At 39.3% G+C, this 27800-nt stretch overlaps 1 protein-coding gene and 2 long non-coding RNA genes across 6 annotated transcripts in view; 2 read left to right on the top strand and 1 right to left on the bottom strand.

The window, feature by feature from the left end:
* TDG (thymine DNA glycosylase) overlaps nt 1-27688 on the bottom strand; it is a 32277-nt gene extending 4589 nt beyond the window's left edge. Inside the window, exons 1-7 of one of the 4 annotated variants that reach the window (XM_082349927.1) lie at nt 27586-27688; nt 5931-6070; nt 3700-3941; nt 2807-2876; nt 1262-1397; nt 978-1060; nt 804-898 (exon numbers count right to left, since the gene is read on the bottom strand). In XM_082349927.1, the coding sequence (XP_082206053.1) occupies nt 804-898; nt 978-1060; nt 1262-1397; nt 2807-2876; nt 3700-3941; nt 5931-6021 (717 nt within the window). In that variant the 5' untranslated portion in view covers nt 6022-6070; nt 27586-27688. Of the gene's footprint in view, nt 1-803; nt 899-977; nt 1061-1261; nt 1398-2806; nt 2877-3699; nt 3942-5930; nt 6071-8205; nt 13555-13600; nt 13759-13873; nt 14124-27585 lie in introns of those variants that run through there. The other 3 variants (XM_082349924.1, XM_082349926.1, XM_082349925.1) reach the window with 3 other exon arrangements.
* Nucleotides 58-636, top strand: LOC309609064. The gene is made up of 2 exons (XR_014233242.1): nt 58-146; nt 263-636. It is a non-coding gene; the product is annotated as an uncharacterized lncRNA (long non-coding RNA).
* Nucleotides 1405-3306, top strand: LOC309609065. Its single transcript, XR_014233243.1, has 2 exons — nt 1405-2211; nt 3130-3306. It is a non-coding gene; the product is annotated as an uncharacterized lncRNA (long non-coding RNA).
* Nucleotides 27689-27800: the final 112 nt, after the last annotated feature.

The following is a 27800-nucleotide window of genomic DNA, read 5'->3' as shown; positions in this document are numbered from 1 at the left end:
AAAATGCTGTCTGTAACACAGAGGTCTGTGCATGTGTATTTTTATTTTAGAAGTTGTAAACAAAACTTAAAACTATATTTAAGAAGCAAACTTTGAATCAAATGTCTGCAGAAACTCCACAGAAATTATAGAGTTTGAAAACCAATGTGTTATTTCATGATGCCTTTATGTATAAAGACAATAGCACCAAATGCCATGATGCCTTTATGTATAAAGACAATAGCACCAAATGCCATGATGCCTTTATGTATAAAGACAATAGCACCAAATGCCATGATGCCTTTATGTATAAAGACAATAGCACCAAATGCCAGTCAGGTTGGCTGGATGCCTGTCTGCAACGGGGCTGTTCTGTTTATATGGCTCTAACATGAGACTGGGCCAGGATATATAAACGGGGGGTGATTAGCAGTTTCACTAATCGGGATCATGTCTATATTTACATGTTTGTTTCACAACTGAATAAGGGCTAACCCACTTGAATTTGACAAGAATATGCCATTAAATATATTTTGAATGAGCTTGTGAGCCAGCTCCTCTCAATATTTTAGCCAAATAACATAACTAACATAATGTCATAAAGACATTTATCTGACACATGTTTCTTTTTCTAATAAAACTATAACAGTATCTGAATTAATTTGCAACTATTATTTCAAGTTGATATGTAGATATTATTCCACAAAATACAGTGGTTTTTTTTTACAGCATAAATTAAAAATGGACAGAACAAATAAAAAGGGGAAACTAGCTAGAGAAAATTCGTATTTAGTTGATTTACAAATGCAGTTTTAAGGACTTACAGTTTCTGTGTCTGGGATCTTATGCGGTTGAAGTCCAAATTCTAAGTTCTTAACTTTTATTCCAAAAACTTCCTTACTAAAAATGTCATAAATACCTAAAATGAAATACAAGCATATTTACATTGCCCATAACGTTAGCCAAGCAAAAAGATAAAATTTAAAAGTAAATCTTACATTTTCCATTAAACACTGCTATTCGTGGCTGATATTTCTGTAATTTCTGCACTAGAATACGTCCTCCTTCACGAAATTCTTTACTAAAATCGAATTAAAAAGTAGTCAAAATATAAATATGGCAATATTTATAATACGCTAAATTCAGATAGCTTTCTATAAAAGATCAAATCATATAACGGTTAAGCTCAGCTTAAACTAGATACATAGGATCCTCCTAGAGTACATGAGGCACCCAGCATGACCAAGGTTCCAACCGATAAAACCGAATGTTATGCAATCACCTGGAAAGATCCTTGCTGCCTGGTGTTGTCCTTTCCACCATATTGGTAAATCCAATACCATATTTTCCTGGTAGAGTGTGATCATCCATGTGATTCAGTTGGACCTCACTCAGCCCTGACATAAACAGACACTTCCCTGTGAAAAAGAGAGTTCAGTTTATTTCTGTAGAAGGTCAAAGGTTTTTCTGCCCCGTGTATTGATGTGAGTCTACTCTTGAAATTAAAAAAAAAAAAAAAAGATTTCGGATATTTAAAAAATTATAACATAGGTCAAATACCATACCAAGCAATTACTATGGGCTGGGTACTGTGCTAAGTCCTTCACATGGATTACCTCATTTAATTGTCGTAACTGAAATATTACTATTGTTTATCTCCTTTTTACAGGGGGTCAAAGTAAATGCTTGTTGAGTACACAGCTAGTCAGTGTAGTAAACTTTGACACTGTTTGTTTAGCTTTCTAATAACTGGAAGTACCACCACCTGCCCCTGGAAAACCCTAAACAGATACACATACACCAATGGACTCAGGGCATGTAAGCATCTTGACAGTGGAGAAAATGAAAAGTTCAAGCTTCTCTAGAAATTTTGTTTTCAAATAATGGAGACAACATGTTATTAGTTCCAAAAATACATTACTGTCATTTGTACTAAAGGTTTTTAATGCTGTTTACTTAATCAGCTAGTGTTTCCTGATTGTCTACTGCACGCCTTGTCTATTAGGCAGTGTTATAATTGATAAGACGATTTATATATAGGACAATACAACAGGAGTTATACTTGGTTTTAAAGCTCACTCTACAAGTATGAAGGTCTTCAATACTAATTTCTGCTAGATACAAAGCATCTGTGGAGAATGTCTCCAATCAGAGTCTCTCTTAACTATTACAGCTTGATTGCCAATGCATTTCATTTCTCCTAGGAAATAAGATGAGCAGAAATCTGGAAAGGTAAGTATTCTGTCTGTACTGATACAATGATGTACTATTGTTACTATTCTGTAGATAACAGAATAGTAACAAAAAAGAAAAATCATTTTAAAAAAAGGTGTTAAAACTCACTGAAAACAACTCAAACCAAAGAGAAAGTACTCCTTTTTCATGCCCCTCCACTCTTATACACCAAAATGTTAACAGCGTCAGATCATTTCAAACCTTTTATTTTTGTGTAAAAACACATAGAAAAGATGTATTATATTTACTCAACCATAGTTTCTTTTTAAAAAACACAATTTGGTTTAAAAAAACAAGACCCAAACTATTAACAAGAATATCTAGTTTAAAAGTAAAATATTAAAAAAGGTAACCACAGGGACTTCCCTGGTGGTCCAGTGGCTAAGACTCCATGCTCCCAATGCAGGGGGCCTGGGTTTGATCCCTGGTCAGGGAACCAGTTCCCACATGCTGCAACTAAGAGTTCGCATGCCACAACGAAGATCCCACATGCGACAACGAAGACCCCGTGTGCTACAACTAAGACCTGATGCAGCCAAATAAATAAATATTTTTAAAAATAAAAAAATAAAGAAAAAAGGTAACCACTTACAAAAATGGTTTCCAGGTCCAGGGTAATGATGCCCTTTGTAAGCAGCCATTAGTCCTGGGTTTATGCCGATCTACAAAACAAAATGTTTGTACATTTTAGTCTTGAAAAGTAGGCTTAAGTCTTAGGGCTTCCATGGAGGAGTGGTGGATAAAACTGAATTGATTAAAATAAAAAGCTAATCTAGCATCAGAAGCTATTGCTCTATCAAGTACCAACTCTTGACCTGAACAAAGTATTCCATTTTGAGGAAAGAGACTTCCTTTATATTAAAAGTTTTGGTGTTGTTTTTAAAAACCAGTTTGACTCTCTCATATCCCCAGCAGCCTCACCCCCAACTGGGCTGGAAAGAGAGAGGAGCTGGAGCAATCAATCAACCTGAGCCCAGGTCCAGCCACAAGTTTGCTTCTCAACTCCCAACAAGCAGCTGACTCCACATCGTCTACACAGTTGTTTCCATGCTGATGTTTCTTACAGTTATTGATAAAAATCAAAGTTCAAAATCAGTGTTATCAATTATGGAGAACCCACAGGTGTCATGCAACCTAAGTGAGTCACGTGGATTATTTTACGTAATTGCAATCCCTATGCCAAAGGAGCCACCTTCATCCTATCATCACCCCTGTTTCACCAATGGGGAAACTGGTGTTTAGGAAGGTTCAGGCTTGTCCGTGGTCATACCCATGTGGCAGGATGTGAAAGCAGACAGCCCTGCCCCGGAGCCCACCCTCTTAAACCAACCCATACAATACAACCTTAAGAAGGTGACTCCATTTACTACCAAGAGGATCTTGGAAATGGTTCTTTTCAGCAAAATGCTATTTGCAAGGATATGGTTAAGTAAAGTTAATCCACCAATGTTATTTATAAAACCAAAGGAGAACAAATATCCTTACAATCACAATGTCCAGATTGAAGGTCAAAATGTCCGGTAGAGTCTTGGTCAAAAGTTCAGCTTCTGAAACACCATTGAACCGGTCTACTTTTCTTTTCACTTTAAATGTGTCTGTAATTTTTTCTTGCTTTTCTTTTGATTTTGTGGACTTGCCAGATTTTTTGGCTTCAGCGGGTTTTTTGGGTTCCACTGGTGTTTTTGGTTCTGTTTTTCTGGGTTTTCTTTTCCTTCCTTTTGGAGTCTCTGAAACACAATGATTTCCAAGACGTAGATGCAGAAAACCTTAACTTACAAGCTTTATGCAGCTTTCCCAGAAAAGTCACCCCATCAACATCCTTTCCACTTTTCTCTTTTATTTCCCAACATCACTCTCCTCTGCAATACCTCCCCCTTCCTTCTGGGTCTATGTGGCCTCAACCCCACCCTCCTTCCTCTGCTAGCTGTTCTTGGGATGGAACGTCCTTTATAATCATAGATTGATTTTCCACACAATATTACTTGGCATCTTGGGCTCCCCAGGGACACAACGTATCTATGTACCATTTTATAAGAATTCTAAATGTAAATACATAAATAGTTAAGTCAACAAATGAAAGAATAAATAGATAGAAAAACAGGGAGGAAGGGAAACATTTTAATTCAGTTCCCCCGTAATTTCCAGCAGAACTCAAATGGCTTGTGGGCTTGTTTTAGGAACTGAGCGTATATTCTGTTCCCCACACAGTCGAAGAGGTGAACTGAGACATGCTGGGGATGAACTCTCTGGGCTGGCAGTACTTGTCAAAAGGTAAGACTAGGGCTCTGATCTCAGGACCTCAAGCAGAGTTTCTCAATCTTGGCCCTACTGACATTTGAGGCTGAATGATTTTGGGCTGTGAGGGCCTGTCCTGTACATTCAAGTATGTTTAACAGCAACTGGGGCCTCTACCCACTAGGTGCCAGTAGCACCCTGCCAGTCATGGCAATCAAAAGTATCTCCAGACAATGCCAAATGTTCCTTGGGGGAAAATTACCTGCGGACAAGCACCAGCAACATAAAATTACCCAAAGGAAGTCTTGATTTTGTCATCCGTAACTCTTTAACGTGGCACTTCATTTCTCAGGCCCTTATCCTTTTCCGCTACTATTTGGCGTTTCCTCAACTGAGCCACCCATCAGTCCTCTCTTCTCCTCACACTGCTTCAGCCACTCCCTATGCCCAGGGGTCCACCTCCATCGGCTGGTGGCTGGAGAAGTCCTAGTGCTCCCTGCCCGGAGAGACAGAAGAGTCGAGGGCAGGGTGGATCTCCAATGCAGTGCAGTTAGATGTGCTCCGGCAACCATAAACTGAAACTCTGAGCACATTCCTTACACCGTACTGCTACACTGCAGAAAATCGTTACCCTCTCTCCACCATCCACCCCCAAATCTGTTCTCCTCTCTTCTAATCCCCTGTCTTGGTGAATGGTACCTCTTTCGTCCAAGTGCCAGACTCCTCTTTCTCCCTCACTTCCCGCAGGAAATCCATGAACCACGGCCTTGCCTCCAAGTTCTGCCCTGCTCTCTACCATATTATCATATATATTATTATTATTAGATACATATTTGATATATCTCTATTATAGTCTATCCTCTATGATATTAAAATATCAATCTATTTAAGTCCCCCTCTAATTCCATTCTCTCAACAGCTTCCTATCGCCTACAGAATAGAACACACATTCTTTAGGTTAAACAAGAAGCCTCGACTGCCCCCTAATCCAGCCTCATCTCTCACCATTTCTTTGCTATACTCCAGACTCCAATAACACAGAATCACGGTTTTTCAACTGTGTCATGCTTCTTCACGTCTGTGTTTCGGTGCACACTGCTCCCTTGGCCTGGAATTTTCCCCAGCCCATTTGTCATGTGCTTCACGTGCTACTCCCTCACCACTGAATTTCAGAGCTCTGGGAAGCTGCCTCTGAGCCTCAGTCCAAGTTAGGTGCCAGCCCTGCGGCATCCTGTGCCCCTCTGCATCACTTAGCGTACCGAGGAGTTCCATGTTGACTAGATTAGGAGATATTTGAGGGCAGGATTCATGTTCTTTTATTCCCCAAAACCTATCATAGTGCCTGGCACTTATTAAGTACTTAAAAAAGTGGATTAAATTTTTTAACACAAAAACAGAGTTAAAATTCATCATTAAACCCTTTCTTAAATATGTTGGCTAATGCAGTAGCTCATTTTCCAAAGTATCCTGGTGAAAACTACCTTGTGTGGGTTCCTGAGCAGGAGCCGGGGCTGGAACTTCTTCTGGCATTTCTTGTTCATTCATAACTGCCATAGGAACTTCAGTCATCATTTGTTGGAATGGAAATGTATAAAAAGCTTGTGCTTGCTGAAGGGAATAGCTGAAAGAACAATTAAGGATAAGATAAGAAGACAAAATTACCCAAATGGAAGATTAAATGGTCAGCTCCAAAAAACCATCAGGATCCAAATATTTGTAACCAGATTATAGTATTTATTTAGAGTTGACAACAGGAGCAAAGAGGGGAAGAAGATCTCTTCCCATATGTACACATTTACCCATCCTTTACTGGGTGCCTACTAACCATCTATAATTAACTCTCACACTGTTTTAACGACAAAATGTGTCATCAGTAAAACTTACCAGTCCTGTCAGGTAAGCGTGTACTTCCCTGAAATGAGATCATGGGAATTTTCTGGTAGACAGTTGAACCACCCACCAGCCCATACAGGGTTGAAATATCCACAAAAATAATTTGTATTCCAACCTTCAGTATTTAATTCTCTTGTCACAAAGGTCCCCTGCAATTTAATCTTTTTTTTTTCAGTTTTATTGAGATATAGTTGACACGTAACATTGTATAAGTTTAAGGTGTACAACAGTGTTGACCTGACACACATATACTGCAAAATGATTACCACCAGAGCCTTAGCTAACACTTCCACCGGGGCACATAATTACCATTTCTTTCTTGTGGTGAGAACATTTCAGATCTGCTCTCTCAGAAACTTTCAAGTATATCCTTCAGCATTATTCGTTAAAATCACCATGCTGTACATTAGATCCCCAGAACGTGTTAATCTTATAACTTGAGGTTTGTGCCCTTTGACCAACATCTCCCCATTCCTTAAGAACTTAAGGTTCTCTTTTGATTTACTTGCCTGTTTACTTATGTATTCACTGGATCTGTTTTTTTTAACGGTTGCTGGGGTTTTTTTTTGCCACTAAATGAGGACTAGAAATGGATATTTCCATAAATATCTGTGAATTTATGGAAAAGACTACTCTAAACCTCTCTTCTGAACATGATTTAAACTCTGTTCAAAGTGTTCTGTTCAATGTAAGGAACACAGGCCTTCACAGAAAACAAATGCTAAAAAATATGTCTGGTGACTATAAACCACTACCCCAAGCTGTTGCTATCAGCACAAAGCTAGGGAAGGAAACCCACATTTTATGAAACCTGAGTTACAGCTGATGCCAAAAAAAATGCCATTAAATATGCAGAAGGAAGAAAAACACTAGGAAATAAAATGGATAAGTACCATTTACCATTTGGAGAGAAAAGCCATGTTTTCTGTGGCAAGCTTAATAGTTTCTTTTTCTGTGATGTGTGGACAAAGAAAACAGGGTGCTCAGAAAGCTGAGGTTAAAAAGGCAAACTAGCACAGGGTACATGCATGAAATTTACAACGTGTAAATCATACCTTAATAACTTGGTTCTTAAAAAAAGAAGGCAAACTAAAACATTCCCCAGGATAAACTTAAACGGCCCAGGCAGACACAGGGTTACAAACTACCTGTGGGTGGCTAGGCTAGAACACTGGATGCTCAAAGAAAAACAGGGGCCCAATCTCAGTGGACAAAACAATGGCGAAGCATTTTAGCTTCAAGCTATCTTTAAGGGTAAGATGGTAAAGAAAAGATGAAGAATTAGTGAGAAAGATATTAAACTATATATCTTAAGAGTTTTATTTCTTTAAATACATTGTTTTCAAATCATATGAAAAAATAAAGACAATACAATGACTTAGTAAACTATAGTACATTAACATGAGTCTACTATGCAGCTACTAAAAATTAAATTAATTGATATGTAAAAGCACAGAAAATGTTTAATATATAATAAAGTGGAAAAGAATACAAAATAATATTGTGAGCTAAGGCTGCTCATGGAGAAAGTATGTAGACAAGGACTAGAAGTTAAGTTGTAAAATTGAAAAGAAGCAAAAAGGGCTTAAACCTTGCCTGGCACAAAGTCAAATGTTCTCTTTTTTCACACTTTTCTTTAATAATATTCATAGCACTTCTGGATAAATTGTCCAAATACTGGCTGTGTTTATGACTGAGATATGCTAATGAGGAGCTGGATATGTAGCTAGGTTAGTCGAGAGATCTCATGTGGCTACCCTTGGAAATTCCAGTAAAACGCACTGTAACTTCGGACTGTGGCCAGTGATGGTTTCCGGAGATCTAATAGCCCCTTTCAGCTAGAATATATAAAAGAAAACTCACGTGGTCACAATAAGTGAGTGTCGCACTGTCAGGAAGGCAACGTCTCACTCTCCCCCATGTCTATTGTTACGGCTCTCAGAGTTTCACATATCTGTCGCATTTTGAGCACTTCACAAAAATCCACTCTTAAAAATATAAAAACAAGGGAAACACCATTCCCATTACAAAAGGATTCTGAACTTAAAAAAATGAATTTCCAAAATGCGGCTCCTTTAGCATATTTAGGGGTCATTAAATTCTGACTTTCAGAAACTGAAAACCAAAATTTCAGAATTCAGCTGGCTGAAGAAAAAGTGAAAAATACGGAAGAGAAAATGTGGTCTTATTTTAAGAGATATGCATCAATTTTTTAAAAAAAATCCAGAAACTTGGCTATAATATGGATGTGTCCCTTAATCTTTCTAAAATTATCCCTGGCACTTCGCAGTAAGTTTAATTAGAAAAGAAATAGAGAAAGCTATGAAAAATAGAATGTATAAATTCTGAGGTAATGTACTATTTTTGAGCATTCAATTTAGCTTGATGATCTTAACAGCTTCCTAACAGCCGGAACAAAACGAAAGAGGGTGGACTACAACATTCTTACTACTTGGAGAAGACAGCATTACATCTGTACCAAACCCTTTATGAACTTGAATGCCAGGAAACTAGAGTTTTGGATAATTTAATTTTCTATTATCTAATAATGGTTAAATTTGGAAGCAGCATGAACCTATTTCAACCTTAATGTGAAAATATTTCCTAAATACATTTGTTATATTTATATAGGATAACTGCCACTTCGTAATTCAGAATTCTGCAATGTTTATGAACAATCATTTTCTCTGTATTAGAGACAGCAACAGAGGAGCACTTAGCATCCTTTCAGGACCTCCGTTCCCTCCCCATGAAAATGAGGGGTGAGATTCCGTGATGTCCACATATATGGAGAAAGTGTAGGAAATAAGACCAAACCTGTCCAGACTCAGAACGGACCCCAAAGCATTTTAATTTTCTATAATTCCCTGATATCAAACTTACGAGCACGATAAATGATTTTATTTCCCCTTGTTGACTTTTCTCCCCTATCATTTGTGTTTGTCCCCACATACAAATGTTCTGGACACCTCTCCCCTTTTCCTGCAGTTAACCCTTTCCTCTCTCCTAGCCTCCATTTACACCCCCTTCACCTGAACAACAGTGCTCAAAGGACTGGTTTTTTACCACTGTCTGAAAGTGATTAAGTGTGTATTTTCCAAAGGTCTTTCTCAAAACACACACAGGCATGCATGTGCGCACGAGCGCACACGCGCGCACACACACACACACACACACACAGTTGACTAAGGAGTCCAGTTAATTCAGATTTTGCTGCATTTCAAAAAACTAACTCGGGGCAGTGGGATGAATTGGGAGAGTGGGATTGACATATATACACAACTATGCATAAAATAGATAACTAATGAGAACCTCCTGTATAGCACAGGGAACTCTACTCAATGCTCTGTGGTGACCTAAATGGGAAGCAAATCTAAAAAAGAAAGGATATATGTATACGTATAACTGATTCACTTTGCTGTACAGCAGAAACTAACACAACACTGTAAAGCAACTATACTCCAATAAAAATTAAAACAAACAAAAAACCCAAAAAACTAACTCTTTAAGGTTTCTCTAAGATGAATGACTCCAACTTCTTTAACCTTCAGTTATTTTCTACTATTTTAAAGATGTAAGTTGCTTTTTTTCTAAATATATTTGTCTTAGTTTGTTCAGGTTGCTATACAAAACACCATAAACTGAGTGGCTTATAAACAACAAATATTTATTTCTCACAGTTTTGGAGGTTGGAAAGTCCAAGTTCAAAGTGCTAGCAGATTTAGTGACTGGTGAGGGCCTGCTTTATGGTTCATTTTAGGTTGACTTCTTGCTGTGTCCTCACACGGGGGAAAGGGTGAGGGATCTCTCTGGAATCTCTTTTACAAGGGCACTAATTCCAATTAGGAGGACTCTGCCCTCATGACCTAATCACCTCCCAAAGGCCCCACCTCCAAATAACCTAACCATATGTTAGGTTTCAACATATGAATTCTGGAAGGACACAAACATTCACTCTATAGCAACATTTTATTACCTTCATTTAAACAAGCATACACAACACTGAATACTTACAAAATAACGATCAATGCTAAATAATCCAAATGCTCAACTAAAAGTGACTAGTTACATAAATTATGATGGAATACATTATAACTATTTAAAGCCTACGTTCAATATTGCTAAGTGGAAGTGCGTGTATTCACCATGCATTACTGGGTACTTACTGTGCAGGGTCTACTAGAAACTGTAAACACAAAAAACTGAGAATGAGCCAGAACCCCAACTCATTTAACTATTGTGCATCTAGCATAATTTCAAGTTTCCTCACTATCTGGTCATTTTTCTAGGGCTTAGGATAAAACAAAATAAAAATACTCTATAGCCTCATCATCCTGAAACTGAGCAGGGCTATCAACTTCCTCATTCTGGAGACATATTACAAAATCATTGCATTAGCTTTACTGGCACCCACATTATACTGTTGATTCATACTGAATTTACCATCAATGAAAACTGCCCTTTGTCACCGCTCCCTCATCTCACACCTGTAGCACTGTTCTTTCCATACTTAAGCACAGGATTGTGCCTCTTTTTGTAATAGATGATTCACATTCCAGCCAGTTGGGAGCGACCTGGATTCTGACTCAATCTATCAATTCCACAAACCCCTCACAGAGTTGGGTCACTCAAATATTTTATCAGCATGCCATCAGCACCTTGAAGCTGTTAAACACTGAAAAGTTGGGGTAGGACTACATGGCATATCAGTATAGACCTCTCTTCAGCCTGGCCTTGACTCTCAGTAGTAACGCAGTTTTGATTTCACCTAAGAGGACTGCCACCAGTCTATCCTTATCTTGCCCACAAAACGTACAGATGTCAGGGAGGCTGACTTTGAAGCTACACTGCGTGGGTTCAAATTTCAGCTCTGCCATTTACTAGTTCTGTAGGCAGGTTCCTTAACCTCTTTATGTCCCAGCTTCCACATCTGTAAAATGGGGACAGAAGCACCTAATTTATTGATTATGAGAATAAAATTAGTTAACACATGTAAAACGCTTAAAACAGTGCCTGGTATGTAACACATTTGTTATAACAAAAACAAAGACAACAGGGGATGATTAAATATTCTAGATACCCCTGTCATCCACCTTCTGATGCTGTCTAGCCTAGTATCATTATCAAAAAGGGAATGAACCTAGCCTGGTAGGTCTTGCTTTATTCTGAACTTATACTGTAGCTTAGTGGTCACTAGTTCCTTTAAATATGTTCAATAACCACTGAGAAGTAAAAATTTTATTTAGGATCAAAGTCAATAAATTCCACGACAGACTCCACCTGTGGAAAATAAAAGGGATCCATGTGTTTATTTTCAGACTTGAGGCCCCTCTCCTGTTGTCTACAAGTTATTAAAGAATACTGTAATCTGGCCTCTCACTTGAAATACAACTCATCTGGGTCAGGAAACATGATTTCTGTCAGAGCAGCTAAAAGTTCTCTTAAATGACCTCATTGATCTTGAGCTTTAAACCTAACAATCATTCTGCCATTTTCCATCTACAATCATTTTTCTTAACATGAAATGAAAAATCAAAATCAGAACTAAGTGCTTATATTTTCTGTCATCTACTAACAACATGCCAGTGAACAAGGCAGAAAACCCAAATCTTTCTTGTCCTTATTGTCCACACTAACTCAAAAAAGTTCTTGGTCTCTTTAACATTTCTAGAAAGCCCAATCTCATCTGAGGGTTAATCTTAACTGTCTGTAGTCTCAGTGGTCTGTGTCACACGTTTCCAGTCATTTTTGACTTGGCATCCTACTTCCCATCTTTGGTAAATGTCCTTTTCATGCTTGAGCTCATTAGAAACATACTGGTCCTCTTTTTCCTTTTTTCCTCTCTGGTTAGACTGTAAGTACTTGTTTAGACTCTTGAACTATTCTCTCTTTTTTAAAAAAGAGGTCTATATCTGTGGAATTTTTTTCTTTGAATTTTTTGAAATTAATCTTCCAAAGTAAATAGTAAATTCACTATACCCAAAGTTCCATGCCATTCCTTGATTAGCACAAAGTCAAGGATGACAGAGAACCACTTTCTCAGAATTACCTGGGGCCTGAGTCATTTCAGAATGCCCAAGGATAAATTCCTGAGAGTACTAACACAGAATTCTCCATATTTCCCAAGGCGAAAGCTTTGCAAATCAAAATAAAAAATGATCTATAACCCAATGGATTAAGTTAAGACCAAATATAAGTCAGACAGTTTTGAGCTAAACATTGTACCAAAGAGACCTATTACTTTGCTGTAAGACACTGAGTAAGGTCTGACGATGTGAACAACCAGCCCTCCCCAGATCTGTATTCCGGAACAGGCATGAGGGCCAACCGGACTCTGCCATTTTATTTAAGGTATTGAGCGTCCAGATTTTGGTGTTCGCGTGGGGCCTGGAACAAATCTCCCGCGGATACAGAGAGATGACTGTAATTTACTTCATGGAAGGTGTTACCCAGGTTTCAATTCTGATCCGAAGATCACAAAGATGAGAGTGATTTCCACAAGTTTTGGTGAATTCTTTTATTTCTAAAGTTCTTCACGGAAAGAAATGGGAGTTATTTCGGGATTTGATTCATAATGTCAAGATGAAGTCTGCACTTCATCTACATATATCTCCTTCCCTAAATTCTAAGACAATCTATGTTGGTTACTTAAGCACACCCCTTCCACATAACGCCGACTCACAGCATGTCAGAACTGGATTTCACAGACGCCCTATTTTACAGATATGAACAGACTCAGAGAAGTTTAGTGTCTTGCCCAAGTTCAGAGCCCAATGGCCAGAAAGTCAGGATAATTTTTCATTAGGTCTAACAGTATTGTACTCCAATGTAAACCTTTTTTTTTTTTTTTTTTTCCTTTTTAAATACTCTGTTACCATATTTAGTTCATTTGGCTTTCCGTCTGAGGTTCCTATTTCGAGATCCCTGCTTTTGCAAAACTCTCCACGCCTCTTACACTCTCCAAAGGACATATTACAAGTAAATTCTTAAGAGAGTCCCGAAGACCACTAGAACACAATTTCAGACGACTTCTTGGGAGTGTTATTCCTAGTCCCAGAATTCAAGAGCTCTAGTGCGGCAATGTTATCTACCCTGTGCCCCTGACGTCCACCTTTGAGGAAGGAAGACAGTAAATCTACAACTCTGAGATGCAAATTCCTGGAGTGATACGTGTGATACTACATCCTTACAGCTCTGCACGGTAATGGAGGGTGAAGGGAAATGTAGCCAAGAAAGGTAACCGGAACCAAATACTAACCGGAGACTGCTGGCTGCTTATTATCGCATTTTAATGCTGGCTAGCTGCCGGGAAAGACTGGAGATCGGGCCCCAGATGCAAGCGGCGCCAAGTCTGAGGGACCTATGCAAGGGGCGGCCCGAGCAGGCCGCCAGTGCGCACGCGCGGCCCCGGCCTTTGTACTGGGGCCGTGGCCTTAAAGACCCCCCGCGTGCGTGCGTGCGCGCGCGCGCCCGCGGCCTGCCCCGCGGCGAAGGGCGCGGGGGGAGGGGCGGCGCCCCGCCCCGGCCTTACCTGCCTGCGTTCTCCGCTTCCATTCCCTGCTGCCGATCGCGCGCGCAGCTACTCCTGCCCGGCAAGCGAGCGACCGGACTCTGTAGTACCGCGGCCCAAGCACGTACTGCGGTACGGTAATAACCAGACACTTAGATTCGATTGCTGGCAGAACTGGGACAGCGGCTGGCACTCAAGCTCCTCCCCCAAGTTTCTAGTCCCCCTCCCCCCAGGCCAGACCCACCCGCCGTCCGGCGCTTCCCTCTGCCCGGAGCCAAATCACACGCCCTGTGCTTGTCACGTGATGCAGGGCAGTCCAATCACGTTCTCTCCCCTCTCGTTGGTTCTTCTGCTCGCCACTTGGCCTTCCGGGAAACGTGGAGGATAAAAAGGCAGGGAGGGGGAATGCTCTGGGGTTGTAAGGTTTTGCTACCCGGCTTTTCGGTGGTGGGCTGGTGGCGGTGCTTGCGAGTTGGGGAAGTCCTCTCTGTGGGCGCTGTGTAGGTGGGGCCGTTATGCTTATCACAATTATCCAGGCCTTTCCACCTGGATAATTTTATTCCAATTAAAAAGCGATTTGCATTAATTACCAAGTAATTACTGTGATGTAGGACAAAGCAGAGACTTTGGTATCAGAAAACTGGGCCTCAGTTTCCTAATCTGTAAAATGAGGGTGATTGTAAAACGGCTTTGTAAAATGTGGAACTTTACGTAAACCGTTCTCTGCTTTACTTTTAATATGTAAAAATATAAAAGTTTAAAGTCTGTGAGAGTAGTTGGCACTCAAGCATCACCTCGTCCTTAACAACCTTCCAGACTAACCCCTCTTTTATTCTCACTGGTTGTGAAAGCTGGGTTTTGTTTCATTAGTTCTCAAGTTAATCGCTGGTTTTTGTACACGGACATCATTAAATAACTCTTAATGGAAATAGGCTTTTCTGTTTCTTTAGTTAGCCTGATGGGACACATGGCTGCCGTATTAGTTAGCTTTCCATATTTTATACTGTGAGTCCAAAATCTCAGTGGTTTACAGCGACAAAGGTTTATTTCTCACTCATTAATACACGAGCTGGGAAATGGCTGAGGCTCTGTGCCACTTGTGTCTTCTTCATTCTAGGATCCAAGAAAGGGCTTTCATGAGTAAATACAGAAATATTGATTTGTATTATATGAATTGCTTAAGTGAAACATAACATTTTTAAACTTTTCAGAACGTCTACGAATACTCTGCTTACTAGTAAGTAGGTGTCACTCAGAACCTGACTCATGGTCGGTATTCAGTGATTATTTGTTGAGTGAATGAATTAACAACAGCCCAACCTCTCTTTCTCTCTGGTTTTGCTAACCACTCAGGACCACAATCCAGAAAAGGTTTTTTTTTTAATTTTTAATTTTAATTTTTTTAATGCTATTCTTGTCTGCTTACATTCTTTTTATGTATGTATGTATGTATGTATGTATGGCTGTGTTGGGTCTTCGTTTCTGTGCAAGGGCTTTCTCTAGTTGTGGCAAGCGGGGGCCACTCTTCATCGCGGTGCGCGGGCCTCTCACTATCGCGGCCTCTCGTTGCCAAGCACAGGCTCCAGACGCGCAGGCTCAGTAGTTGTGGCTCACGGGCCGAGTTGCTCCGCGGCATGTGGGATCTTCCCAGACCAGGGCTCAAACCCGCGTCCCCTGCATTGGCAGGCAGATTCTCAACCACTGCGCCACCAGGGAAGCCCCAGAAAAGTTTTAAAGCAACATCTTTGAGGTACTCCTGTATGGTTTTTTTTTTTTTTTTTTTTGCCACGTCACGGCTTGCAGGATCTTAGTTTCCCAACCAGAGATGGAACCCGTGCCCCTTGCAGTGGAAGTGCAGGGGTCCTAACCACTGGACTGCCAGGTAATTCCCTCTCCTGTATGTATTTTTAAATGCATGAATTAGGCGAGCATATTGTGAAAATTAAGTAGACGTGAAGGTTACTAGTGGGAAGCTCAAGAAGTAGGAAGCTAGAGTCGTGGGTAGGAAATCGCCTCTGATGCTGGCAGGCAGGGCCAGCTTTATGGGTGTGTGATCTGTGTAGTCGAATAGGGCCCTACTCTTATAAGGGCCCCATAGTTAGTTAGTTTAATGTTCTGCTACTGCCATCTTGAAATTCTTAAATAATTATTTAATGAGGGGTCTGCATTTTTACTTTGAACTGCGGTCTGCAAATTATGTAGTTGGTCCTGTTGACAGGTGTTAAAGAGGAAGATTAAATAATGTGCCAGTGTCTCTGTTGAATATGGGGGCCTTGGAGGCCAACAGCTCATAGCAACAAGGAGAATGGATGACAGCAGTTATATTCATAACAATAACAATGGTGATAATAATGATGGTAATACAGCAGCTTACTTTACTGACTATGTACCATGCACTGTTGTAAGTGCTTTGCATATATTCTTTTAATTCTCAGGAGAAACCTATGAACTGATGCCACAGCTCAAGTTTGAAGGCTATCAGGCTGGAGAACTGGGAAAAGCCAATGCTCCAGTTCAAATCAGAAGACCATCTGCTTGAGAATTCCTTCTTGTTCAGGGAGATCTTTTGTTCTGTTCAAGCCATCAACTGATTGGATGAGGCCCACCCACGTTATGGAGGGCAATCTGCTTTACTCAAAGTCCACTGATTTAAATGTTAATCTCATCCAAAAACACCCTCATAGCAACATCCAGAATAATGTTTGACCATATATCTGGGCAACATGGTCCACCTAAGTTGACACATAAAATTAACCATCAGAGGTAGCAATTATTATTATCTATATTTTGCAGACAAAGAAAGTGACAGTGAGGTTAAATAACTTGTGCAAGTTCACACAACTACTAAGTGGCAGAGTCAAGAGTATTGCCAGGGCAACCTGGCTCCAGAGTCCACCCTCTCAGAGCTATATGTGAGCCTTAGCAGGGCATGAGGAGGAAGGAGGGCTTCAGACAGAAGGCTATTCAAAGCCCAAATTGCTGGTCATCATATGTTTATAGCATTAAATGCCTGTGTTAGCAAAGAAGAAATGTCTCAAATCAATGACCTCAGCTTCTGGACTTCCCTGGTGGCTCAATGGTTAAGAGTCCGCCTGCCAATGCAGGGGACACGGGTTCGAGCCCTGGTCCGGGAAGATCCCATATGCTGTGGGACAACTAAGCCCGTGTGCCACAACTACTGAGCCTGCGCTCTAGAGACCACAAGCCACAACTACTGAAGCCTGCATGCCTAGAGCCCGTGCTCCGCAACGAGAAGCCACTGCAATGAGAAGCCCATGCACCGCAACGAAGAGTAGCCCCCGCTCACTGCAACTAGAGAAAGCCTGCACTCAAAAACGAACACCCAATGCGGCCAAAATTAATTAATTAATTAATTAATTGATTTTAAAAAGTGACCTCAGTTTCCATCTTAAGAAACTAGAGAATGAAGAGCAAATTCAACTCAAAGTAAACAAAAGAGGGATTTCCCTGGTGGTCCAGTGGTAAAGAATCCACCTTACAATGCAGGGGACATGGGTTTGATCCCTGGTCAGGGAACTAGGATCCCACGTGCCATGGGGCAACTTGGCCCACGCGCCACAACTACTGAGCTTGCCTGCCTCAACTAGAGAGCCTGCATGCTGCAAACTACAGAGCACACATGCTCTGGAACCCACAGGACACAACTACATAGCCCACGCACCCTGGAGCCTGTGCGCCACAACTAGAGAAGAGAAAACCTGCATGCCACAACTAGAGAGAAGCCCGCGCGCCACAATGAAAGATCCTTCATACCTCAACACAGATCCCACGTGCCGCAACTAAGACCCGATGCAGCCAAAAAAATAAATACTAAAATAAATAAATAAATAATATGTAAATCTTTAAAAAAAAGTAAACAAAAGAAAAAATATAGAGTGTAAAATCAGCAAAATCGAGAATAGAAAAACAATAGAGAGAATCAATGACACCAAAAGTTGTACTTTGAGAAGATCAATAAAACTGATAAACTGCTAGCCAGATTTAACAGGATAAAAAAGGAGAGAAGACACAAATTAACAATGTAATAATGAAATAAGTGACATAACTATACATTCTACGTGTATTAAGAAACAATAAGGGACTATGTTGAACAACTCTATTTCTATAAATTCAGCAACTTTGATGAAATGCACAAATTCCTTAAAGACACAAACTACTGAAGACCAGTCAGGATAAATAGATAACCTGAACAGCCCCATATCTATTAAAGAAATTGAATTTGTAGTTAAAAACCTTCCCACAAAGAAAACTACAGGCCCAAATTGTTTAACTGGTGAATTCCAGCAGACATTTTTTTTAAAATTAATTAATTAATTAATTTGTTTTTGGCTGTGTTGGGTCTTTGTTTCTGTGCGAGGGCTTTCTCTAGTTGTGGCAAGCAGGGGCCACTCTTCATCACGGTGCGCGAGCCTCTCACTATCACGGCCTCTCTTGTTGTGGAGCACAGGCTCCAGACGTGCAGGCTCAGTAGTTGTGGCTCACGGGCCCAGTTGCTCCAGCGGCATGTGGGATCTTCCCAGACCAGGGCTCGAACCCATGTCCCCTGCATTGGCAGGCAGATTCTCAACCACTGCGCCACCAGGGAAGCCCCCCCCAGCAGACATTTAAGGAAGAAATAATACCAATTCTGCCAAACTCTTCCAGAATTTGAAAAGGAGGGAATATTTTCCAACTTATTTCATGAGACCAACATTACCCTGTCACCAAAAGTGGACAAAGATGCCACAGGAAAAGAGACTACAAACCAATATCTATCATGAACATAGATGCAAAAGTTCTGAACAAAATTTAGCAAATCAAATCCAACAATATACAACGAGGATAATACATCACAACTAAGTGGAATTTATCCAAGTACAGTCATCCCTTGGTATCCACGGATAACTGGTTCCAGGACCCCCCTGTGGGTACCAAAAATCCACGGGTGCTCAAGTCCCTTATATAAAATGTCATAGTATTTGCATATAACCTATGTACATTCTCCTATATACTTTAAATCATCTCTAGATTACTTAAAATTACCTAATATAATGTAAATGCTATGTAAATAGTTGTAAATACAATGTAAATACTATATAAATAGCTGCCAGAGTGCAGCAAATTCAAGTTTTGCTTTCTGGAACTCTCTGGATTTTGTTAATATTTTCAATCAGAGGTTGGTTGAATTCCTGCTTGTGGAACCCACGGATATGGAGGAGCGACTCTAATATAAGGTTGACTTAATGTTTGAAAAAAATATTCTATATAATTTATCACATTAACAAATTTTTCAAAAGCCCTTATGACCACCTTAATAGATATAGATAAGGATTTGACAAAATTCAACATCCATTTCTGATAAAAAAAAACACAAAACTTTAAGCAAGCTAGAACAGAAGGGAACTTCCTCAACTTGATAAATGACATCTATTAAAAACTTACTGTATTTATTAAGAGTTCATTTTATGGTTTAATGTAAGGAAGCCTATGAAACCTACAAAAAAGGTACTAGAATAAGTGAGTTTAACGAAGTTGCAGGAGAAAAGATCAATATAGGACAATCAACTGTATTCTATATATTATCAACAAGCCATCAGAAAAAACACCATTTACAATAGCATCAAAAAATACGAAATACTTAGGGATAAATCTGATAAAGGATGTTTCCTGAAAATTACAAAATACTGCTGAGAGAAATTAAGTAAGACCTAAATAACTGGAGAGATACATTGTGTTCATAGGTCAGAAGACTAAATATTGTCAAGATGATCACAGATTGAATATTATGGCAATAAAAATCCTAGTAGGCTTTTTTGTAGGAATTGACAAGACGATTCTAAAAGTCATATGGAAATGCAAAGATCTAGAATAGACGAAACAACTCTTTAAAAAGAAAGAACAGTATGATATCACTTATATGTGGAATCTAAAAAAATAAAACAAACTAGTGAATATAACAAAAAAAAAAAAAGAGAAAGAACAAAGAACAAAAAGGAGGACTAACACTACCTGATTTTTAATATAACTCTACAGTAATCAAGACAGTGTGGTATCATGATAGACAACAATATATCAAAGGAAAATAATAGAGTCCAGAAATAGACACATACATACATAGACAACTGGTCAGCAGATTTTCCACAAAGGTATGCTTTCAGTGGAGAAAGCACAGTCTTTTCAACAAATGGTGCTAGAATAATTGGATAGGCATATGCAAACAAAACAAGACTGGGGTGCACACCTCACACCATACAAAAAGTTTAGCTCAAAATGGATCACAGACTTACCTGGAGAAAACCATAATTCAAAAATATACGTGCACTCCAGACTGGAACTAAGATGGCAGAGTAGAAGGACGTGCTCTCACTCCCTCTTGTGAGAACACCAGAATGACAACTAGCTGCTGGACAATCATCGACAGGAAGACACTAGAACTCACCAAAATGATACCCCACATCCAAAGACAAAGGAGAAACCACAATGAGATGGTAGGAGGGGCACAATCACAGTAAAATCAAATCCCATAACTGCTGGGTGGGTGACGCACAGACTGGAGAACACTTATACCACAGAAGTCCACCCACTGGAGTGAAGGTTCTGAGCCCCACACCAGGCTTCCCAACCTGGGGGTCCGGCAACGGGAGGGGGAATTCCTAGAGAATCAGACTTTGAAGGCTAGTGGGATTTGAGTGCAGGACTTCGACAGGACTGGGGGAAACAGAGACTCAACTCTTGGAGGGCACACACAAAGTAGTGTGTGCATCGGGACCCAGGGGAAGGAGCAGTGACCCCGGGGGAGACTGAACCAGACCTACCTGCTGCTGTTGGAGGGTCTCCTGCAGAGGCAGGGGCTGGCTGTGGCTCACCGTGGGGACAAGGACACTGGCAGCAGAAGTTCTGGGAAGTACTCCTTGGCGTGAGCCCTCCCAGAGTCCGCCATTAGCCCAACCAAAGAGCCCAGGTAGGCTCCAGTGTTGGGTCGGCTCAGGCCAAACAACCAACAGGGAGGGAACCCAGCCCCACCCATCAGCAGTCAAGTGGATTAAAGTTTTACTGAGCTCCTCCCACCAGAGCAACAGCCAGCTCTACCCACCACCAGTCCCTCCCATCAGGAAACTTGCATAAGCCTCTTAGATAGCCTCATCCACCAGAGGGCAGACAGCAGAAGCAAGAATAACTACAATCCTGCAGCCTGTGGAACAAAAACCACATTCACAGAAAGACAGACAAGATGAAAAGGCAGAGGGCTATGTACCCCATGAAGGAACAAGATAAAACCCCAGAAAAATAACTAAATGAAGTGGAGATAGGCAAACTTCCAGAAAAAGAATTCAGAATAATGATAGTGAAGATGATCCAGAACCTTGGAAAAAGAATGGAGGCACAGATCGAGAAGATGCAAGAAATGTTTAACAAAGACCTAGAAGAATTAAAGAACAAACAAACAGAGATGAACAATTCAATAACTGAAATGAAAACTACACTAGAAGGAATCAATAGCAGAATAACTGAGGCAGAAGAACGGATAAGTGACCTGGAAGATAGAATGGTGGAATTCACTGCTGTGGAACAGAATAAAGAAAAAATAATGAAAAGAAATGAAGACAGCATAAGAGACCTCTGGGACAACGTTCAACGCAACAACATTCACATTATAGGGGTCCCAGAAGGAGAAGAGAGAGAGAAAGGACCAGAGAAAATATTTGAAGAGAGTATAGTCAAAAACTTCCCTAACATGGGAAAGGAAATAGCCACCCAACTCCAGGAAGCGCAGAGAGTCCCATACAGGATAAAGCCAAGGAGAAACATGCCAAGACACATAGTAATCAAACTGGCAAAAATTAAAGACAAAGAAAAATTATTGAAAGAAGCAAGGGAAAAACGACAAATAACATACAAGGGAACTCCCATAAGGTTAACAGCTGATTTCTCAGCAGAAACTCTACAAGCCAGAAGGGAGTGGCATGATATACTTAAAGTGATGAAAGGGAAGAACCTACAACCAAGATTACTCTACCCAGCAAGGATCTCATTCAAATTTGATGGAGAAATCAAAAGCTTTACAGACAAGCAAAAGCTAAGAGAATTCAGCACCACCAAACCAGCTCTACAACAAATGCTAAAGGAACTTCTCTAAGTGGGAAACACAAGAGAAGAAAAGGACCTACAAAAACAAACCCAAAACAATTAAGAAAATGGTCATAGGAACATACATACCGATAATTACCTTAAACGTGAATGGATTAAATGCTCCAACCAAAAGACACAGGCTTGCTGAATGGATACAAAAACAAGACCCATATATATGCTGTCTACAAGAAACCCACTTCAGACCTAGGGAGACATACAGACTGACAGTGAGGGGATGGAAAAAGATATTCCATGCAAATGGAAATCAAAAGAAAGCTGGAGTAGCAATACTCATATCAGATAAAATAGACTTTAAAATAAAGAATGTTACAAGAGACAAGGAAGGACACTACATAATGATCAAGGGATCCATCCAAGAAGAAGATATAACAATTATAAATATATATGCACCCAACATAGGAGCACCCCAATACATAAGGCAACTGCTAACAGCTATAAAAGAGGAAATCGACAGTAATGTAATAATAGTGAGGGACTTTTAACACCTCACTTACACCAATGGACAGATCATCCAAAATGAAAATAAATAAGGAAACAGAAGCTTTAAATGACACAACAGACCAGATAGATTTAATTGATATTTATAGGACATTCCATCCAAAAACAGCAGATTACACTTTCTTCTCAAGTGCGCACGGAACATTCTCCAGGATAGATCACATCTTGGGTCACAAATCAAGCCTCAGTAAATTTAAGAAAATTGAAATCATATCAAGCATCTTTTCTGACCACAATACTATGAGATTAGAAATGAATTACAGGGAAAAAAACGTAAAAAACACAAACACATGGAGGCTAAACACTACGTTACTAAATAACAAAGAGATCACTGAAGAAATCAAAGAGGAAATCAAAAAATACCTAGAGACAAATGACAATGAAAACACGACGACCCAAAACCTATGGGATGCAGCAAAAGCAGTTCTAAGAGGGAAGTTTACAGCTATATAAGCCTACCTCAAGAAAGAAGAAAAATCTCAAATAAACAATCTAACCTTACACCTAAAGGAACTAGAGAAGAAGAACAAACAAAACCCAAAGTTAGCAGAAGGAAAGAAATCATAAAGATCAGAGCAGAAATAAATGAAATAGAAACAAAGAAAACAATAGCAAAGATCAATACAACTAAAAGCTGGTTCTTTGAGAAGATAAACAAAATTGATAAACCATTAGCCAGACTCATCAAGAAAAAGAGGGAGAGGACTCAAATCAATAAAATTAGAAATGAAAAAGGAGAAGTTACAACAGACACCACAGAAATACAAAGCATCCTAAGAGACTACTACAAGCAACTCTATGCCAATAAAATGGACAACCTGGAAGAAATGGACAAATTCTTAGAAAGGTATAACCTTCCAAGACTGAACCAGGAAGAAATAGAAAATATGAACAGACCAATCTCAAGTAATGAAATTGAAACTGTGATTAAAAATCTCCCAACAAACAAAAGTCCAGGACCAGATGGCTTCACAGGTGAATTCTATCAAACATTTAGAGAAGAGCTAACACCCATCCTTCTCAAACTCCTCCAAAAAATTGCAGACGAAGGAACACTCCCAAACTCATTCTATGAGGCCACTATCACCCTGATACCAAAACCAGACAAAGATACTACAAAAAAAGAAAATTACAGACCAATACCACTGATGAATATAGATGCAAAAATCCTCAACAAAATACTAGCAAACAGAATTGAACAACACATTAAAAGGATCATACACCACGATCAAGTGGGATTTATCCCAGGGATGCAAGGATTCTTCAATATACACAAATCAATCAGTGTGATATACCATATTAACAAATTGAAGAATAAAAACTATATGCTCATCTCAATAGATGCAGAAAAAGCTTTTGACAAAATTCAACACCCATTTATGATAAAAACTCTCCAGAAAGTGGGCATAGAGGGAACCTACCTCAACATAATAAAGGCCATATACAACAAACCCACAGCAAACATCATTCTCAATGGTGAAAAACTGAAAGCATTTCCTTTAAGATCAAGAACAAGAGAAGGTTGTGCACTCTTGCCACTATTATTCAACATAGTTTTGGAAGTCCTAGCCACGGCAATCAGAGAAAAAAAGAAATAAAAGGAATACAAATTGGAAAAGAAGTAAAACTGTCACTGTTTGCAGATGACATGATACTATACATAGAGAATCCTAAAGATGCCACCAGAAAACTACTAGAGCTAATCAATGAATTTGGTAAAGTTGCAGGATACAAAATTAATGCACAGAAATCTCTTGCATTCCTATAGAGTAATGATGGAAAATCTGAAAGAGAAATTAAGGAAACACTCCCATTTACCACTCAACAAAAAGAATAAAATACCTAGGAATAAACCTACCGAGGGAGACAAAAGACCTGTATGCAGAAAACTATAAGACACTGATGAAACAAATTAAAGATGATACCAACAGATGGAGAGATATACCATGTTCTTGGATTGGAAGAATCAGTATTGTGAAAATGACTATAGTACCCAAAGCCCAAAGACGTACAAATGGCCAAGAAGCACATGAAAAGCTGCTCAACATCACTAAGTATTAGAGAAATGCAAATCAAAACTACAGTGAGGTATCACCTCACACCAGTAAGAATGGGCATCATCAGAAAATCTACAAACAACAAATGCTGGAGAGGGTGTGGAGAAAAGGGAACCCTCTTGCACTGTTGGTGGGAATGTAAGTTGATACAGCCACTATGGAGAACAGTATGGAGGTTCCTTAAAAAACTAAAAATAGAATTACCATATGATCCAGCAATCCCACTACTGGGCATATACCCAGAGAAAACCATAATTCAAAAAGACACAGGCACCCCAGTGTTCATTGCAGCACTATTTATAACAGCCAGGTCATGGAAGCAACCTAGATGTCCATCGACAGATGAATGGATAAAGAAGAGGTGGTACATATATACAATGGAATATTACTCAGCCATAAAAAGGAACGAAATTGGGTCATTTGTTGAGACATGGATGGATCTAGAGACTGTCATACAGAGTGAAGTAAGTTAGAAAGAGAAAAACAAATATCATATATTAATGCATATATGTGGAACCTAGAAAAATGTTACAGATGAACCGGTTTGCAGGGCAGAAATTGAGACACAGATGTAGAGGACAAACGTATGGACACCACAGGGGGAAAGTGGCGGGGAGGTGGGGATGGTGTTGTGATGAATTGGGCTGTTGGGTTTAACATGTATACACTGATGTGTATAAAATTCATGACTAATAAGAACCTGCTGTATAAAAAAATAAAATTCAAAAATTCAAAAAAAAAATACATACATGCACTCCAGTTTTCATTGCAGCACTATTTACAATCGCCAGGACACAGAAGTAACCTAAATGTCCATCAACAGAAGAATGGGTAAAGAAAATGTGGTACATATATACAATGGAATATTACCCAGCCATAAAAAGGAATGAAACTGTGCAATTTGCAGAGACATGGATGGACCTAGAGAGTGTCATACAGAGTGAAGTAAGTCAGCAAGAGAAAAACAAATATTGTATAACATCACTTATATGTGGAATCTAGAAAATTATACAGATGAACTTATTTGCAAAGCAGAAATAGAAATACAGACGTAGAGAATGGACGTATGGATACCAGGGGAGGAAGAGGGTCTGGGATGAATTGGGAGACTGGGACTGACATATATACACTACTATGTATAAAACAGATAACTAATGAGAACCTGCTGTATAGCACAGGGAACTCTACTCAGTGCTCTGTGGTGACCTAAATGTGAAGGAAATCCAAAAAAGAGGGGATATATGTATACATATAGCTGACTCACTTTGCTGTACACCAGAAACTAACACAACATTTTAAAGCAACTATACTACAATAAAAATTAATTAAAAAAATGGATCACAGACTTCACTGTAAAACCTAAATCTCTAAAACTTCTGGGAGAAAATACAAGAGAAAATCTGTGACCCTGGGTTAGATTTCTTAGATATAACACCTAAGCATGACCCATTAAAGAGAAAAATGAAAATGGGACTTCATAAAAATTAAAAACTTCTGCTCTTCAAAAGATTAAGAAAACGAAAAGATAAGGTATAGACTGGGAGAAAATATTTGTAGATCAAATCTATCTGATAATGGACTTGTATCCATAATATATAAAGAAGATTCAAAACTCATAATAAAAAAAAACCCAATTAAAAAATGTGCAGAGGGCTTGAACTGATACTTCCCTCAAAGAAAATATAAGCACATGATTCTCAACATGATTATTCATGAGATACCATTACCCACGTATTAGAATTGCTAAAATTAAAAAGACTGATCAAAGTGTTGGAGAGGATGTGGAGAAACTAGAAGTCCCATATACTGTTGGTGGGAACCTACAATTGTACAAGTACTTTGGAAAACAGTTTGGCAATTTCTTTAAAAGTTAGATATATACGTACCATAGCTGCAGCCATTCTACTCCTAGGAATGTACCCAATAGAAATGGAAGCATATATTCATAGACCTGTATACACGTCTTTCTGGCACTCTTCACTGTTCATAGCAGTTTTATTCGTATTAGCCCAAAACTGGAAACAACCAAAATGTCAACCAAAGGCGAATGGATAAGCTAGTTGTGGTATAACTATACTCAGCAACAGAAAGGACTGAACTACTGATACATGCAACAATGTGGATGAATCTCAAAATAATTGTGCTGCATGAAATAAGCCAGACCAAAAATAGTACATACTGTATGATTCCATTTCTTTAACATTCTGGAAATGCAAACTAACCTATAGTGACAGAAAACAAGATCAGGTTGCCTAGGAAATGAGGCTGTGTGGGAGAAATTAGAAAGAGGAGCAAAGAAACTTCTAGAGGTGGTGGATGTTTTCATAATCTTGATTGTAGTAATGGTTTCACAGGTGTACAAATATGTTAAACCTCATCCAATTGTATGCTTTAAATACGTGCAGTTTACTGAACGTCAAACATACTGCCATAAAGTGGTTTTAAAAATGTGAATGTATCATGATACATGTTATGTACACAAGATTGATTTTTCAGAATTTGTCTTGCATTAACCTTTTGCTTAACAAAAAGTAATCCATAATCAAAGCACAATCTTTTTTTTTAAGTTGAAGTATAGTTGATTTACAATGTTGTTAGTTTCAGGTGTACAGCAAAGTGATTCAGATATATACATACATATAAATATATATAAGAATATATTCTTTTTTAGAATCTTTTCCATTATAGGTTATTACAAGATATTGAATATAGTTCCCTGTGCTATACAATAGGTCCTTGTTGTTTATTTTTTATATAGTAGGGTGTATCTTTTAATCCCAAACTCCCAATTTATCCCTCCCTCCCGCCCCTTTCCCCTTTGGTAACCATAAATTTGTCTTTGTCTGCAAAGCACAACCTTAAAAACGCATGGATTAAATAATGTCGATTTCATTCTTCCATTTTCCAGTGGCACCATAACACAAGGTCATAGCTGTCTGGGAGTGGCTCTGTTTCAGGTATCAAAGGACGTGCAGGGCACAACTACAGAGAATGCTTTTAACTTCACTCACTATAGAGTGACCTCACCTAAGCACACGTGGCTCAGTGTGCGAATCTCCACCTGCTCCTAAAAGGTGGTAAACGTGAGCAACCTCCTTTGTGGGTGCGAAAGCACAAATGATTCAAGAATCCAGCCAGAGACGACGTCAAGACTCGACATCTGCCAGGAAAATTCAACTATAGAGAGAATGATGAAGGCGCCGAAAGCCTGGGGCCGGGAAAGGTATTGGTTTAAAAAGAAG

Source organism: Balaenoptera borealis (assembly GCF_965194805.1).
Source record: "Balaenoptera borealis genome assembly, chromosome: 13".
In the NCBI taxonomy this organism is placed as follows: domain Eukaryota; kingdom Metazoa; phylum Chordata; class Mammalia; order Artiodactyla; family Balaenopteridae; genus Balaenoptera; species Balaenoptera borealis.
This window is presented reverse-complemented; position numbering and strand designations above follow the sequence as displayed.